Source organism: Eschscholzia californica, unplaced genomic scaffold (assembly GCF_041429995.1).
Source record: "Eschscholzia californica isolate CP2 unplaced genomic scaffold, dmEscCali1.0.p SCAF_4, whole genome shotgun sequence".
NCBI lineage: Eukaryota > Viridiplantae > Streptophyta > Magnoliopsida > Ranunculales > Papaveraceae > Eschscholzia > Eschscholzia californica.
The window spans coordinates 52,764,426-52,781,098 of record NW_028238461.1 but is presented as its reverse complement, the minus strand read 5'-3'; the positions used below and the strand labels follow the sequence as shown (position 1 = coordinate 52,781,098).

The 16,673-nt window shown below is 33.9% G+C and overlaps 2 protein-coding genes across 2 annotated transcripts; one reads left to right on the top strand and one right to left on the bottom strand.

Annotated features, from left to right (window-relative positions):
• The first annotated feature begins 14,735 nt into the window (after positions 1 to 14,735).
• LOC147546029 (NDR1/HIN1-like protein 10) lies at positions 14,736 to 15,449 on the top strand. The gene has a single exon (XM_086635887.1). It carries the CDS (start codon positions 14,736 to 14,738, stop codon positions 15,447 to 15,449), a length of 714 nt encoding a protein of 237 aa, XP_086492013.1.
• A 362-nt stretch (positions 15,450 to 15,811) lies between these two features.
• Positions 15,812 to 16,333, bottom strand: LOC147546028 (uncharacterized). The gene has a single exon (XM_086635886.1). It carries the CDS (start codon positions 16,331 to 16,333, stop codon positions 15,812 to 15,814), a length of 522 nt encoding a protein of 173 aa, XP_086492012.1.
• Between the last annotated feature and the right edge of the window lie 340 nt (positions 16,334 to 16,673).

Here is a 16,673-nt window from a genome sequence, read left to right as displayed (position 1 = left end):
AGAATTAGGATTGCATTTCTCTAGCATCTTATTGATTCTAACAACATTCTAAAAAATTTGTTTAAGAAGGAGGACAATTTTTTTCTTTAAAATTTCTTTGATTCTCCTGCAATAATTATATTTCTCTAGCATGTTATTGATTCTAACAAAATTCTGATGAAATTCTATTATGTTAACCAAACTTTTAATATTTCTCTAGCATTTCACTGATTTTCCTGCACATGTTTTAAATTATACTGTATTTCTCTAGCATTGCATTGATTCTCCTGCAATACTTACATTTCTCTAGCATCTTATTTATTCTGACACAATTCTCCTGAAATTATATTATGTTAACCAAATTTATTATCAAAAACTTATAACTTGTGAGTGTAAGAATTCGCGGGTCAAGAAGTCAGCTGGACTGGACCGTTGACCGGAAGTCGAACCTCCACATGTTAATATTTTTGCGGACACCAACGACGTCTTTGGGTTTAACCTATGACAAAAGCACACGTGACCGTAAGATCTTAGGGGACACCGGGATGGTGTAGGCCTAAGGGGTCTCCGACGATTAAGTCAGTATACTTGGCAAATAATAAATAGGAATTATAAACCAGAGTTGAGCTATGGAGTTAAATATGTCGCTTGAGCGAGACAGTCGTGGGGAGAAAATGTGATACAGCCGGGTGTATGTCTGCCTAGTTCTCTGGTCGTCGAATGTAATAAGGCGCTTGCACCCCTTAGTCGTGTTGAGAGAGAAATGAACGGTCGTCTAGTCGTCCTTCCTTGGTTATCAGGTCGTTAGGACAGAGAAAGATCACCGTCTTCCTTTAGCAGATGGTCGTTTAAGAGAGAGAATGATCACTCGTCTTCCTTAAGCAGGTGATCGTTTAAGAAAGAGAAGGATCACTCGTCTTCCTTGAGCAGGTGATCTTCAGGAGAGAGAATGACCACCCGTCTTCCTTGAACAGGTGAAGAGATGATGGTAGTAGCAATCGTTGGTTGCCTGCCAAAGGTTTGGATGATTGATATGAAAGAGAAAATAAGTAATTAGTTGATTAAGTGAATTTAGAAGTCGGGTGTTGTTATCCATAGTTGGATGCCTTAGTTGATTACCAGCTGACCCTTATATAGAGTTTTGTGGTCAACTGTCCATTTTGTTCAACCGTCACCAGGTGGTGAGTTGTTGCCTTGAATATGGTAAAGCACGGAGTTATTACCATGAATGGGGATATCGTAACTCCCATCCAACATATATATTGGGGATATTGTCATCTAGAATGACGGTAACGCCTCCTTAACGGATATACGAAGAGAGGTCAGCTGAGGAGGAGAGGACGAACCTCTTCTTTCCAGAGCTAGATGTACTTCCGTATTTTGGTCTGCTGAGGGAGTGAGGACGGACCTCTTTATCCAGAGTTGGATGTACTTCCGTACTTTGGCCTACAGGTGAGGACGAACCTCTTAGAGTTGGACGTACTTCTGTACTTTAACGTTGCTTCGATCCTACAAAATCACCATTACCTTACCTTGTAGGTCTGGTTTTTCTGGCGAAGGGGCTCTTACCCTTCGCTGGATTAGTAAAGAGAGATGAGAGAAAAAAAAATTAATTAGAGAGAGACTGGAGAGAGAGAGAAAAAAAAAGATTAGTTACAAAGAGAAGATAGGGGAAAGAAGAAGAAGAAAGTGAAAAAAATGTTTTTTTTAATGTTTGAAAGTCGTCGGCCGGAAAATTGATCTGTCGGCGACCTTCGCCGGTGAAGACGATAAGGTGGCGAGAGGATGAGGTGGCAAAGAGAGGTGATGAGATGGAGAAAAAAGAGGTTATGACTAGTTAACGAACATATAACGGTAACTAAAAAATGGAGTCATCTGAGAATTTTTGATAAAGTAGAGGGCTAGGCAAGAAGCTGGTCATAAAGTTGGGGGCTATTTGGAAAATAACCCTAATTTTATTAACTTGTTAAGTAAGTATTAAATATTTTGCATGTATATCGTAGACAAAATGAAGTGAGAGAGAATTACAAACCCATCCACCCTTTCTCTGGTCTGGTTACGAAAATGATTCAGAAATGTAATTTGGGTCGAAAATAGAGTTACAAACATGTAAAATTTGTCACAAAATTTTAGTTCTTGTGTTGCATTGGAAGAGGTTATAGTTTTTTTTGAATTGTTAGCGTTTCTCCAACCCATTCCAACCAAGTGATGTTCGCAAAGAAGAGGTGATTGTAAAGTTAAAAGAAAGTTGAAATATCATTTTTGTTGATTGTACTCCTTTGTTGTCCTTGTGGGCTCTTTGGTTGGACAAGGTAGTGACATGGTGAAATGATGTATAAAATAGGTTAATGACTTCTTAGATATTGAATGTACTTGAATAACTTTTTAAACATTTTAAATATAAGCATATTGGTGGTCTGGGTAACCTTTTTTTAATAGTATAAACTGCAAACCAGATACTTGAGAAACCTAGAAGTTTTGAGGACTTGGAAGGGTTTTGGACAATAGGATTTTAAAATTGGGTTGATTTTGTTTTGATTTCCAATTTGTGACCAACTCACTGTTTTGGCCCGCATAAGTATCTGAAAGTTCGATTTGGCCCAAGGCTAAAATGTTTTTTAACTTTTTCAGAAACTATCTTTGGAGGCCAAAATATGAATTAATTCTAAAAAACATCTAAAGCTATAAACGTCCCCTCATCTATCCATGTCTCTTCCATTTCATCATCTCTCTCCTCATCTCTCTCTTCTTTTCCTCTCTCTCTCTCTTCTTCTCTTCTCTCTCCTCATCTTCTCTTCTCTCTCCTCATCTCGTTTTCTCTCTCTTCTTACTCTCTTTCTCTTTTCTGGTCAGCGAAGGCGGAAGCCCTTCGCCGGTCGCCGGTCTGGGCTTCTCTGACGGCGGTCTTGATAACCCAGACCTTTCGAGATATAGGGTTTCTCAGACCTTAGTCAAACTTTGAATTATTTCGTCATTTATCTAGATAAGGTGAGTCAGCATGTCATAAATTAAGTCAAAATCTCTTGTGCGCGTAGCACTCCCCTTTCATGAGTATCCTCTTGAAATATCTCTAATTGTCTAGGATTTTCCCTCTATTTCCTCTATCTCTAAAATTTTGTAATCTTCAACGACGATGAGTTCACCGTCATATGATCCAAACAAGCACCCAACCCTAACAAGCTACAACAATCACCAACATCAGTGTGTTGTCTACATCTTGTAAACATCTATATCCACTTATTTTGACCTGAAATAGCTTGGGTTTGAGTTGAGAGAACATTTCGATTTGAAGAGATGGTGAGATTTAGTAGAGAGAAAACCATCCTTGTTGTGTCGAGTTTGATATATGCTCCAAATATGTAGTACGTAATATTTAATGTTCACCCCTATTTTTAGGAGAAGAATGAGTTTTGGTCGGAATACGATGGTTGATCTTAAGAGGGATATGAGTTGTGGTATGTCATTAGAATAAACACAACTTAAGTGGGATTAGACTAAAAAATCCCAAACGGCCCGTGTATATCAGATATTAAAAAAAAAAAAATAGAGGTGTACACCAATATCACAAGATAGTTGGGGGTCTACCTGAAATTAACCGGATTTGGAAATTGGATTAAATATGCATCCTATCCAAAAGATTCTTTCCTAAACAGAAAACAACTAGGTTTACTAATTCAATTGAGATTGTACTAAACCTAGCCCCCCGCCTTACTTCTCTTTACATTATATACTACTAATCACAAACAATTACTTCTTCTATACCAGTAGCAATGGAGGATAATATTAATCCAGATGATGATCATGTAGTACCAGGTTACCCAATAGTAATTATACAACCACCAACTGATCCAGTACTTAACCAAGAATCTACCTCACAATCACCACCTCCCGTCCAAAAGCATAAGTTCTTCCATCTTCTAGTAGTCGGAACAATTGTCTCTGTTATCTTGATCATTATTCTTTTGATCTGGATGTATATTGTCGCCAGTCAGTCCGTTAGCCTTCCCCAATTCCGACTCAACAATGCTTCAGTTTCCAACTTCAACGTTTCTTCCATAGACTTGAAATCAAACTGGGAATTCGATCTCCTTGTAAGAAACCCTAATAATAAGTTCAAACTCAATTATGAACCAATCAATGGTTCTGTTTTTTTTAGAGACAAACTTATCACTCAAAAATTACTTCCACCATTCTCTCAAAACAAAAATACCAACAACAATATTATTTTCTCCTTCTCCATGGATTCTTCTGTATACATTGATGAAGCAATAGCGAGAGAAATTATATGGAATCGCAATGATAATTTCTTGAGTTTCGATTTTAGAATGTCTATCGGGGTAAGATATAAGCTTGGGTTTTGGAAGGATATGAGTTTGGTGAATGTTTTGTGTGAGAATATCAAGTTCAAATTTTCATCGATTAATAGTTCTGATGGAATAATGTTTGGTGGAACTCATGAATGCCAACTTAAAGAGGATGAAGTTGAAAGTGATACTTAGTTGCATATTTCATATTTTTGATACAGATCTATTGTTCTAGTATATATAATTAACTAGGTTTACTATTAATAACAAAGGGTGATTTTTTTTTTTGTTTAAATGTTTTTTATGTCTTATTAAGAACTAGGCATAGCCCGTGCCTCCGGCACGTGCAAGTCCTAATTATAGTGCGGGCATATATATATATATATTTATTTGTTAAGCATTATTTACTATCTTTCCTAGCTTAAGTTCGACAAACTTTTTTTTAAAGTGGATGAACATATGAGAATCATATAATGTAGAGATGTATAAATTGATTATCGTTTAATATGAAGATGTATAGTTTGATGATTGAGAGCAAATGTGTTTGATGATTGAGAGCAAATGTGTGGAGATATTTTTAAAGACGACAAATGGAAGAAAAAAATGTGTGATATGGAGTAAAACATTTAATTTTTTGCTCCGGGCATGTTCTGAAGAGTAAGAGAGACAATATATGCTCACTAATTAGGAAAAATTGAACCAAAATAATTTTATTAAAAATAAAAATAAAAAATTATCATAAATTGAAATTTATAGTAAATAATTTTATTACAAAAAAGACAACATATATGAGCTAAATTCTGCCAGTTCTTGTAAGTTATCTATTTTATCATAGATAATGCATAATGTTAAAGCAACATTCCATCTTATTTACAGAGATTCCCTCAGAAACACAGGTATGATATTTCCTTTTCTTTTTTCAGCATGCATGAACATTATTACCTGTTTGAGTGAAAGAAGCAAGAGAAAAGAAAATGTATAACCAGAACTATAACAGGTTGTAGTCAAGATAAAAAATTTTACTCATATTACTGAAGTGTGAAAGAAGAAGAAGAAAAGAGAAAGTACATCTAGAATTAGGACAGACCGCAATCACGATTGAAATTTGTATTAATATTATTAGTGCATAACTCGAATTTAAGTAAGAAGCAATAAGCAATAGTTGTTCATTCTTGACTATTGGAATTTAGGTATATCTTATATGTGCCCAAATATCTATTGGTCTAGATCGACATTCACATCATAATTTGTGTACGATTCATCTAATATAACATTTGTATAAGACTCATAAACAACATATAATAAACAATTAAGAAAGAAATGTATTGGTACCATAATAACATTGTGTTTTCCCATCCCTGTAAATATTACAGCGATTTAGAGAGTTTCACTCAATCTTAATTTCAATATTAGGCTAAATTGAGTTGTTAAACCGACGGTTTGCTTCTACTGTGCTACGAATCCACTCTATGTATACTGACTTAAAAAAATGTTGAATAATGGAGGAGGAAACACTTGCGTTAACTAACAACCGAATCAACTAAGTTGGTGTGCTTTAGTTGAGAATTAACAGGTTTTTATGAAGGAATTAGAGTAACCTAAAGTCCAAAACTAATCTATTGATGAACATTAAATTTTAAGGAGAGTTAATGAAAAATCATGGAGTATTTTTCATTAACTCAAGAGGATGACGAACAATCATGGAGTATTTGATATCAGGGCTCCTACGAATTAAAAGAAAATGATGAATAATCATGGAGTTGTCGATCTAGCGGACAATTTTTCTATCTTTTATCTTAGTCCTAGTCACAACCAAGTTGTATTGTAATATAAGGAGTATTTGATATCAGGGCTCCTACTAATTAAAAGAAAATGATGAACAATCATGGAGTTGTTGATCTAGTTGGTAATTTTTTTATTCTTCGATGGTAGAATATATTTTGATGGTCTTTTTTCATGAATTTTAATTGAGAAATAAAACTTAATTAGTTTTGAACGAACAAAAACTTCTTTTTAGAAAGTGCACAAAGTGAAATTTTGTTTGTGCACAACTTCAACAAAAAGATAGTTCTTCAGACCACTTTGTAACTTATTTGTTGTTGGAGTAGAGGAGGTCTAAAAAAACCATTAGAATTTTGTGAGAGTACTTATGGGGGTTTATGGAGGAAGAATTGTTGGTTTGAATTCCATTATATGGAATGAGTAAACGAATGTGATTAGTTTGGAGGGTTATAAAATGTCATTACATCTAAGCAATTATGGAGGGTTAAATACAAAGTAAAGTTTGAGGGTTAAATACATGGTATGTCTTCAAATCTAGTTGGCAGATTTTCTTTTTTTCTTGTCCTAGTCAGCTTGTCCTAGTCACAACCAAGCTGTTTTGTAATATAGATGTTTTCAGTTTTATTATTTTCATTGGCTTATTAACTAAATATCAAACATCATATTTCTCAATTCTCAAAGACGATTTGATGTGAAAGAGAGAGTTACAAACTCATCCACCTTTAGTTTGGTCTCGTTAAAAATAAGATTGTACTTTGACTTTCTTCATCAATTAAGATACCACTAAAAGAAAGAATAAAAAAAAGAAAAATGCTAGAGAACAAGAAAATTTAGGAAGATTACATATAGGAATCTTTGTCGCGATTCTACTTTGGGTTAATTTTATTTTGACCCTCTAAAGATGACCAATTCACCAAAATGGCACCCTAAAGATGACCAACTTCAAATTTGACCTTCTTTTTCATTTTTCCGTTATTTATTATGTCAGTCGTTAATGAGTTGGATTTTCTTACCTATAATACTCCTACCCGTATCTTTTTGGCAGTTGGAGATATTTGTGGTCCCAAGAGTCATAAACTCAGCTTTATCTTTCTTCCCTCTTCCTTTCTTTCAACCAAACAAAAAAGGGAAGAAATAAATTAATACTCCTTAGAATTGAAAAGTGAGATATTACTGACCTATGTTTTCTGGTATTTAGTTTTTTATTATGAGGTTGTTAATTAAGTTGGTTTGGAGTAGATTGCTATAAAAACTAACAAACAAGGGAAAAAATATCTCAAAAAAGTCAGCTTTCTAGGACTGGAATAATTAGATATTTGAGTATATTCGTCTATTAGAAGATTCAGAAGAAACCAGTAAAGATCAACTAAAATGGGCTGAGAAATGAAAGGTGGGGTTAGATTTGTATACATTAAAATTTCAAGATGAGGGTTAGATTGATGGGGAAGTAATTTGATCACAATAAACAACATACCATAGGTTAGATTTCATAATGGATTAGATAAGTTTGAGATTAATAGTAATTGTAAAGATTTTATGAAGGAATTTACAATCCATGGTTTTTATAATTGAACATGAATTATTAATTTGAACACCTTCATCAATTAGACAAAGATGGTAAAGTAGTATAAAAAAAGAACAATAGTAGTTGTACCAAAAAATGAGTTTTACTACATAAATTTAAGAAAGGTGTAATTTTTGCTAGACTAAAATATGATCTTCTTCTTAATTTCATTCAACTAAATTAGTATGAATGATAATTGAATTTTGAACTTAAACTACAGAAAAGAAAAAGGTATGGGCATGTGTAATTTGTGGGTGAGAGAAAGAGAACCATTTAGTTGTTGGAACCATGTCCTTTGGTAGGAATCCTATATGAAGGTTTCTAGTTGTTTTAACGGAATTTTTGAGGGGGTTTGTAGTGAGTGGTTAAAGGGAAGGAAGAAAGATAAAGATGAGTTTTGAAAAGGATTTTTGAGTTTAAGGTCCAAAAATAGGGGGGGTAATTAGTCATATATCCACTCCTAAATCAATAAATAAAATAAAACCAAAATAAACCGAAAATGTATAATAAGTCCAAAAATTCACTATTTGGTGGGCCCCATGCATCAATCCTTTAATTTTCTCTCAATTTTGCCCTTTCATAAATATTTTTTAACCATTGGTAAACCAAAGGTTTATAATGGTTGAGTTAATACAATTATTCTTTCCATAAATTTTATGAAAGAATATTTATGGTGGATATTTAATGTTAATCTTTATTTCCAAAACTTATATTTTTCTAAAGTAACCTACCAAATCAATGTATATTTACCTAAAACTAGTTTCTCTCCCCCAAACACGAGTTTTTCTTTCTGTAACTATATGTTCTTTGAATTCAAGAAAATATATTATTTCCAAAACTGATATTTGTCTAAATTAACCTACCAATTCAATGAATATTTACCTAAAACGAGATGCTCTCTCCCAAAAACGATTTTCTCTCTCTGTAACTCTATGTTCTTTGAACTTCAAGAAAGTATGAATTTGTGATTTGTTTTTTATCTCTATCTCGATCCAATTAAACATCTACAAATTCTTTTGTGAGGTTAAAAAGCAAACTATTTTGCTAGCATCTTACTGATTCTACTAGCATATTTTACATTCTACTAGCATCTGATGAATGCATCGGACAAAGTAGTTTAAAAAGCAAATACTATTTAGCTAGCATCTTATTGATTCTAATAGTAATTTTTACATTCTATTAGCATCGGTTGAATAAATTTGAATACAGTAGTTTAAAAAGCAAGAATATTTTGCTAGCATCTTATAAATTTGTTACAATAGGTAAACAAATACTTTTTAGTAATTTTATGAAAGAATATTTATGGTGGATATTTAATGTTAATCTTTATTTCCAAAACTTATATTTTTCTAAAGTAACCTACCAAATCAATGGATATTTACCTAAATCTAGTTCTCTCTCTCCCAAACACGAGTTTCTCTTTCTGTAACTATATGTTCTTTGAATTCAAGAAAATATATTATTTCCAAAACTGATATTTGTCTAAATTAACCTACCAATTGAATCAATATTTACCTAAAACGAGATGCTCTCTCCCAAAAACGATTTTCTCTCTTTGTAACTCTATGTTCTTTGAACTTCAAGAAAGTATGAATTTGTGATTTGCTTTTTATCTCTACCTCGATCCAATTAAACATCTACAAATTCTTTTGTGAGGTTAAAAAGCAAACTATTTTGCTAGCATCTTACTGATTCTACTAGCATATTTTACATTCTACTAACATTTGATGAATGAATTTGATAAAGTAGTTTAAAAAGCAAATACTATTTAGCTAGCATCTTATTGATTCTAATAGCAACTTTTACATTATATTAGCATCGGTTGAATAAATTTGAATACAGTAGTTTAAAAAGCAAGAATATTTTGCTAGCATCTTATGAATTTGTTACAATAGGTTAACAAATACTTTTTAGTAATTAAAATATATTATGTGAAATTGTTTTTGTTACATTTTCAGTATTTTACTAGCATTTTCTTGATTCTGTTACCATCTGATATGAATTTGTTACAATAGGTTGATTCTAATAAAATTTTATGCTGGTAGAATCTTATCGAGTCTAACAGCATTTTTAACATTTTATTGTAACGTTTGTTTTTTCTTACTCTTCACTACTGTAGATGATGAATGAAACCATCAATCGATTCTCTCTCTCTCTCCCACTCGATGCTTTCACCTTTTTAACTCGGTTTAATTTGGACGTCGATGATGAATGAAATCAAAACCTAGTTCATATATTAGAAAGTGACGATGCTCTCTCTCTCTTCGGTTTGCTTTTGCCCAATTCTAATAGAAATATAAAAGAAAGTATTCTGCTAAACGGTAAAGGCAACTATTTTTCCGGAAGGAAAGTTTATTTTTGAGGAAATCATTTAATGAATCTCTAAATATTATGGTATATATTATTTTAGGTTATTTTTTTTTAACTTAGGATAGGTTAGGCAGTAAAAGAGAATGAGAGGATAGACATGTAATTTACTTTGAGTGGATTTATTTTATATTTCAGATTATCTTTGGTCTCTAGACTCATTGATCATGCGATTTTGGACTTAAAACACATCCCCCGTTTTGAAAATTGATAACTTGATTTGACAATCATAATTACTCTTGGAATTTTGTGTCTGATATTAAATATATGGGTAGATGCAGGCAAGGGTAAATGTGGGAAGAAAAAGCCAGCTCCCTAATGTCTAGCGGAGCAAAAGACGGAAAAACGAAAAAAGAGAGCTAAATTAGAAGTTGGTCATTTTATGGGGCCATTTTAGTTAGTTGGTCATCTTTAGGGGGCCAAAATGGAATTAACCCGTCTACTTTCGATGATTCTGATCCACTAATAAGTGAATCAGGACAAGCCACATGATTTTTGTCCAGAATTTACCTACCTTTTCTTGTTCTCTAGCATTCAGGGTCGGTCCTGACTCGCGTCGGGTCCCCAGGTCCAAAGGGCCTCACAAGAAGAATAAGTAGAAAGAAGTAAGGGGCCTCAATTTTGATTGTTTGTCTAAAACATGTACTAAATTAAATAAGTAGTCTAAATTAGCTCCATTGGTAAAAAAAACATGATAGGGAGCCTAGCAACATAGGTTTGATCCCAAGCATAAACATATTTTGCTTTTTAAATTATCAATTTATTTTTGTCACTTTACTTCTACCACCACAATTACTAAACTTCTACCATTGTATCTCCACTACCACCACCATTACTAAACTTCAACACTACAACCACCTCTATGAAAATATACTTTTCTTAATTACTTCAACCACTATTGTCCCTCTACTACCACCACCACAATTTATAAACCTTTACCATTGTACATCCACTGCCACCACCACCACGACCACTATCATCACTAAGTCTCAACACCATAACCGCCACTATTACTAAACCTCCACCAACACAACCACCATGGACCTACAACTAACAATGTCACTTTTTATACACCAAAAAAGAAGGTTGAAATTTCTTTAGGTATTTTTCTCAATGAATCAATTCTGATGTTTCTTTTTCTGTTAAAAAAAACAGAAACGAGCTACTGATTCGTTGAATTTCGGATTCGTTGAACCACTTGACCAGTGGATCGACTAAGCACGTACGATGTCTTTTCCCGAGCCGATTTCTGAGTAACTCAATCAGATCGTTCGATTCAGACTGCAAGTTATGAACATAAGTTTCATGTGTTAAACCTCACATGCGTGCAAATAAAATTTTGAGAATTCTGATGTACAAATTTTTTTCTTATGGAAGCCACATTCTTATAACTCGCTTCAGGTCTCCGAAATCTCATAACGGACCCTGCTAGCATTGTTTATATATACATATATATCTTTTCTCAGCGGCGCAATAACTTGTACGTACTCGCTTATAAGCCAATCGGGGTGTCATGCTTATGAATGTACTAAAAATAAGTTAATATTCCTCATATAATTAAGCAACAAAATTGGTGATTTCAAGCCCTTGCAGCTTCACATATTTTTATTCATTTAAATACTTTGGGCACCTCACTTTCCAATTTGTCTAGCATAAGAGTATAGAGTTTATCGAACAATGATCTCTTCTCCTCTAACTCATTATATAAATATTCAACAAATTTCTACTTCTAATTCCTCTAGAGTAGTTCCGAAAGGTAAAATTTGGAACAAATTTCATCCATCTAAAGTTTTGATCTTTCTTTGGATCATTTGGCATAAAGCGTTCCTACTATATACGAGCTCTTTTCGCAAAAGAGATGATGCTGATCAATAGATGTATACTTTGTATGGTCAAAGAAGAATCTTTAGAATGCTCATATGCAAAGATAATTGGTCAAATCTTTGTGGTAGTTTCTTACAAAACGTTAGTTTTTGTGTTTCGTTTAAAGAGGTGATAGTTGTTGTCAAGAAAATTATAAATTGAGCTCCGATATCATTCTTGATTGATTCTTCTCATTTTGCTACATGTGGGGTCTTTGGTTGGAGAGAAATGATACGATCTTCAGTGAGAAGTGTAGATCTCCTGAGTGGCTAGTAATTTTCATTAAAAGGCTTATTTTCTATTAGATTTTTCCGTTGGGTTGGAAGAATACTACTTCATTTTTGGATTTGATTTTAGTTAACAGACTTTAATTTCTATGTAGTTGTTTATTTTTTATATTATTTCTTTTGTAATCCTCGTGATGACTCCTTGTCGTAATTTTTCAATTAAATCGCCATTATTCAAATAAATTAATGATTTCAATAACATGGCTTATTGGTGGATTATTAGTCAAAAGAACATAGTTTGTATTTAAGCATCTGGTGTAGATAAAGGATCAATCAAAACTATATTTAGAAAACAAAATTAAAGATTTCGTGGAATAAGAGTTCTTTGATTTGGGTGACTCTTGTTTGAACAAATTTTTAGGAACAAAAAAATACACAGCTTAAATTCATCTAACACGAGAAAAAATTTCTAAATTAGTTCATTGCCAATTTTGTTAAATACATTATATTTAAAAAAAAAATGTATGCTTTGATGTTATCGAAAAATAGGCCACAAATTTTCCGCACGGACCCGGAGTTCTTAAACACGCCACTGATAATTTCATCACGAGTTTAGTGTCTCGTTAGCACAAACACTAAACTGAGATATACCAAAAGATCCCAAACAGGCTGTATACCAGTTACTAAAACAAAAGGGTTAATTCCATTTTGGCCCCCTAAAGATGACCAACTCACCAAAATGGCCCCCTAAAGATGACCAGCTTCTAATTTGGCCCCCTTTTTTTATCTTTCCGTCAGTCAACTGTTAGTCAACTATGACATCACACTTTCTTTTCCTGTTTTACCCTTCTATATAAAATAAATAACTTCTTTGTCCTTATTACTTTCTTCGTCGGAAAACTGTTGTCGGCGGATGATCGGTCGGCTACCTGTCAGCTACCATCAATATAAAAAATGAAAAAAAAAACTTTTTCCTTTTATCTGCTTCTCCTTCCTCCTTCACCATCACCACATTTCTTTATATTTCTCTCTATCTCTCAGGTCTGGGAATCGTTCTGGAATTTTGTTCAACAAGATCCTTCTAAACCCTTCAAGGTTCAAATGAATTCCCAAGGAGGAAATGGAAGAGTTCATAGATTACGCGAAAATTGAGATTGAAATTGAAGGAGAGATAAAGAAGGGGTAGGAGTGAGAAAGAGAACATTTCGTTCACGAGGAAAACGACCCACACTAGAGAGAGAAAGCGACTAGGGTTCTTGTTTAGAAGCTAAGTTTTAGGAGGTTATGTAGTTTGGGGGAATTAATAAGATGGTTAGAGAAGAGTGATGTTAAGTCGAGATCTAATTTCAATAAGTTGCCCACTTATTTGACGATGAGCAGGAAGGTTCCAAGCTCTCAAAACCACCTGGTTTTCAAGTCATGGATTATAGTAAAGCTCACCTTAAAGACTTCGTTGATTAAGAAAGTGGAAATTAAAGAAACCCAATTGAGAATTTGAACTCAAGAAGAAGCCCAATAAAGATATATGGGTAGATCTAATTGAGTTCCATTTAAAAACTTGAATTGAATCTTCAAAAAGAAAACCATTCAACAAGAACATCTGAATTCCGACAAGCTGTTTTTCTCCGCCACCGCCAATTTTGCTAATGCCTCCGTCGCTGCTTTTCTCGTTGACCAATCCTCACTAATCAAAACTCAATCAAACAAGGAATCAAATTCTTCATCAAATTACGATAACACCAGGTCCACCGATTCCAACAATACCACCGATCAAGCTTAACAGTGCCGGTTTAGGTTTAAAACTCTCACTCTTCAATAATTTCTAATCTAGGGCAAAATCTCTTCAATTCTACTGGTTCTAGATCATCAGCAACACCAATCGCATAAGCTAAACAAAGTGATGAACCAATTTGAAGATTCTAATTTTCTTCGATTCAAAAGAGAGAGAGAGGCAAATCCCAGATCTGAGATATATATAATATTGAGAGAGATAGGGGCAAATTCCAGATCTAGGATATATATATATATATATATATATATAAAGAGAGAGAGAGAGAGAGAGAGAGAAGGATATAAGAAGATAAGAAAAACAATGTTTTTTTCTTGATGGTCGATGGCCGACCATGCGCCGGCAAAATTTTCCGGCGAAGAAAGTGAACAAGGGCAAAGAAATTATTAGTTTTGAATAAAAGGGTAAAAAAAGAAAAACAAAGATTGATGTTAAAATTGACTAACAGTTGACTGACAGAATTACTAAAAAGGGAGCCAAATTAGAAGCTGGTCATCTTTAGGGGGCCATTTTGATGAGTTGGTCATTTTTAGGGGGCCAAAATGGAATTAACCCAAAAAAAAAATAGAGGCCAACACCAAATATCACAAAATAGTTGGGGTTTACCTGAAATTAACCCGATTTTATTTGGATAGTCCAATCCAAGAGTCTTTCCGAAACAGAAAACAACTAGAGTTACTAATTCAATTCAGATTCCACTAAACCTAGCTTGCCTTCCTAGTTCCTTATCTTTATATATATTATACTTCTAACTAATCACAAACATCTTCATAGTCACTTAATTACTTCTATAACAGCTCTAGGGTTTCTCTCTAAAGTCCTATTAATTAATTGTTTCGTTTCGAAGGAGGAATCAAGCAATGGAGAATAATAATAATCCAGACGATCATGTAGTACCAGGTTACCCATTTGTAATAAGTATCCCACCACCACCACCACCACCACCACCCCACTCTACCACCCCAGAGGACTCACCTCCCGCCGGAAAGTGTAATGATATTTGTAAAAAGGTAATAAGTTTCTTCTATATCACGATCATGATCCTTTTAATGGTGGGGCTAGAACCTCTTGTTATCAGGAACCGTAGCCTTCCGGAATTTCGAATCGAGAATGCTTCAGTTTCCAACTTCAACGTTTCTTTCTTTGGGTTGAGATCAAACTGGGAATTCGATATGCTTGTTCGAAACCCTGACAGAAAATTCACATTCCATTATGAACAAATCAATGGTTCCGTTTTTTACGGAAACAAACTTGTCACTAAAAATTCACTTCCACCATTCCACGTCAAACAGAAAACTAACAACAATATTACTTTCTCCTTCTCCATGGATTCTTCCATATACCTTGATGAAGCAATTGGGAGAGAAATTGTTTGGGATCGTAACAATAATGTGGTGAGTTTTGATCTTAGGATGTCGACCGTAGCACGATGGGTTGCCCGGGAAAGGGAAGTGGTTAATGTTTTATGCGAGGATATCAAGTTCAAATTTTCATCAAATACTAGTTCTAGTGGAATAATGTTGGGTGGAACGAATCAATGTGAAGTTAAAACCGAAGACATATCCCACACATAATTAACTAGGTTTACTATTAATAAAAGGGTGATTTTTTTTTTCAAATTTATTACGGAATGTCTTATTCTAGGTTTTTTTTTGTTTTCTCAATTATTCTTGGCTTGTACTACTTCCATATACCTTGATGAGAGAGACTTACAAATGTATCAACCTTTTGTTTGGTCTGGTCATTCTAATTTGGTTTTCTATATCAACAGAGAAAGAAAGAAAAATCAATGGAATCTTTTGTTTGATTTGTTTTATTTTGATTTTTTATAAAACGAATTTATTTATTTATTTTTTTGTTGAACAAACTAAACTCAAAAGGACTAAGAGACTAAATAGTTGGAGAGATCTTGAATGGAGTGCCGAGTGTGCCTGCATTAGTTTTTCCTTCCCCATTTCGCCAGTTTATCTGCTTGCATGTTGTTTTGCCTAGGAGTATACGTGAAGATGATGCTCTCGGTGTTGTTCCTGAGACTGGAGATATTGTCCATGAGTTTCTCGGATTGCCAGTGGATTGATGTGTTGTTGTGGAGGAATCGAATCAAGTTCTGATTATCGCTCTCGATGTGGATGTGATGGATCTTTAACTCTGCTGCCCATTGTATTGCATACATTATTGCTAGGCATTCACATTCTTCTGCATTTTGTCCTCTGATGGTGTCTGCTAATGCAGCTATAAGTACTGCTTGGTCATCGTGCATGACACAACCAATCCCTGCCGAATCTAAGAGTGATATGAATGGGGCATCAACATTAATTTTGATGAACGGGGCTTCTGGTGGTTTCCAACTTATCAGGTTGTTGTTATCTGTATTAGTCTTTTTTGGATCTGAGCTGGTTGTGGTTCCTTTTATTACGGTATAATCTGCATGGGGGTTTGTTCCTTCGTAGAAAAGCATTTTTCACATCTTGCTTTCCAAATAAACCATAAAATCTTTGCATAGAGTGTGACTGTTTCCGCATCTAGATCTTTGCATTGGAGAATCCATTATCTGAGATTAGTGATATTATCTGTCATAAGATTAAAGTGAAACCAGATAGTACGAGCATAACAACAGTGAAGTAATACATGAGTAATCGTTTCAATATTTTCACAATAAACACATTTGTAGAGGTTACCAATAAATTTTCCAATTTTGTCTCGCACGGGTAGACTATTCGTACAACATTTCCATAAGAATAGTTTGATTCTCGGTGTAGAAGCTATAGTCCAAATAAAGTTCCATTCCACTCATATGT

What these genes read in the sequence shown, in the direction of transcription:
- LOC147546029 (XM_086635887.1), top strand. Translation starts at nt 14,736, where the DNA reads ATGGAGAATAATAATAATCCAGACGATCATGTAGTACCAGGTTACCCA.
- LOC147546028 (XM_086635886.1), bottom strand. Translation starts at nt 16,333, where the DNA reads ATGCTTTTCTACGAAGGAACAAACCCCCATGCAGATTATACCGTAATA.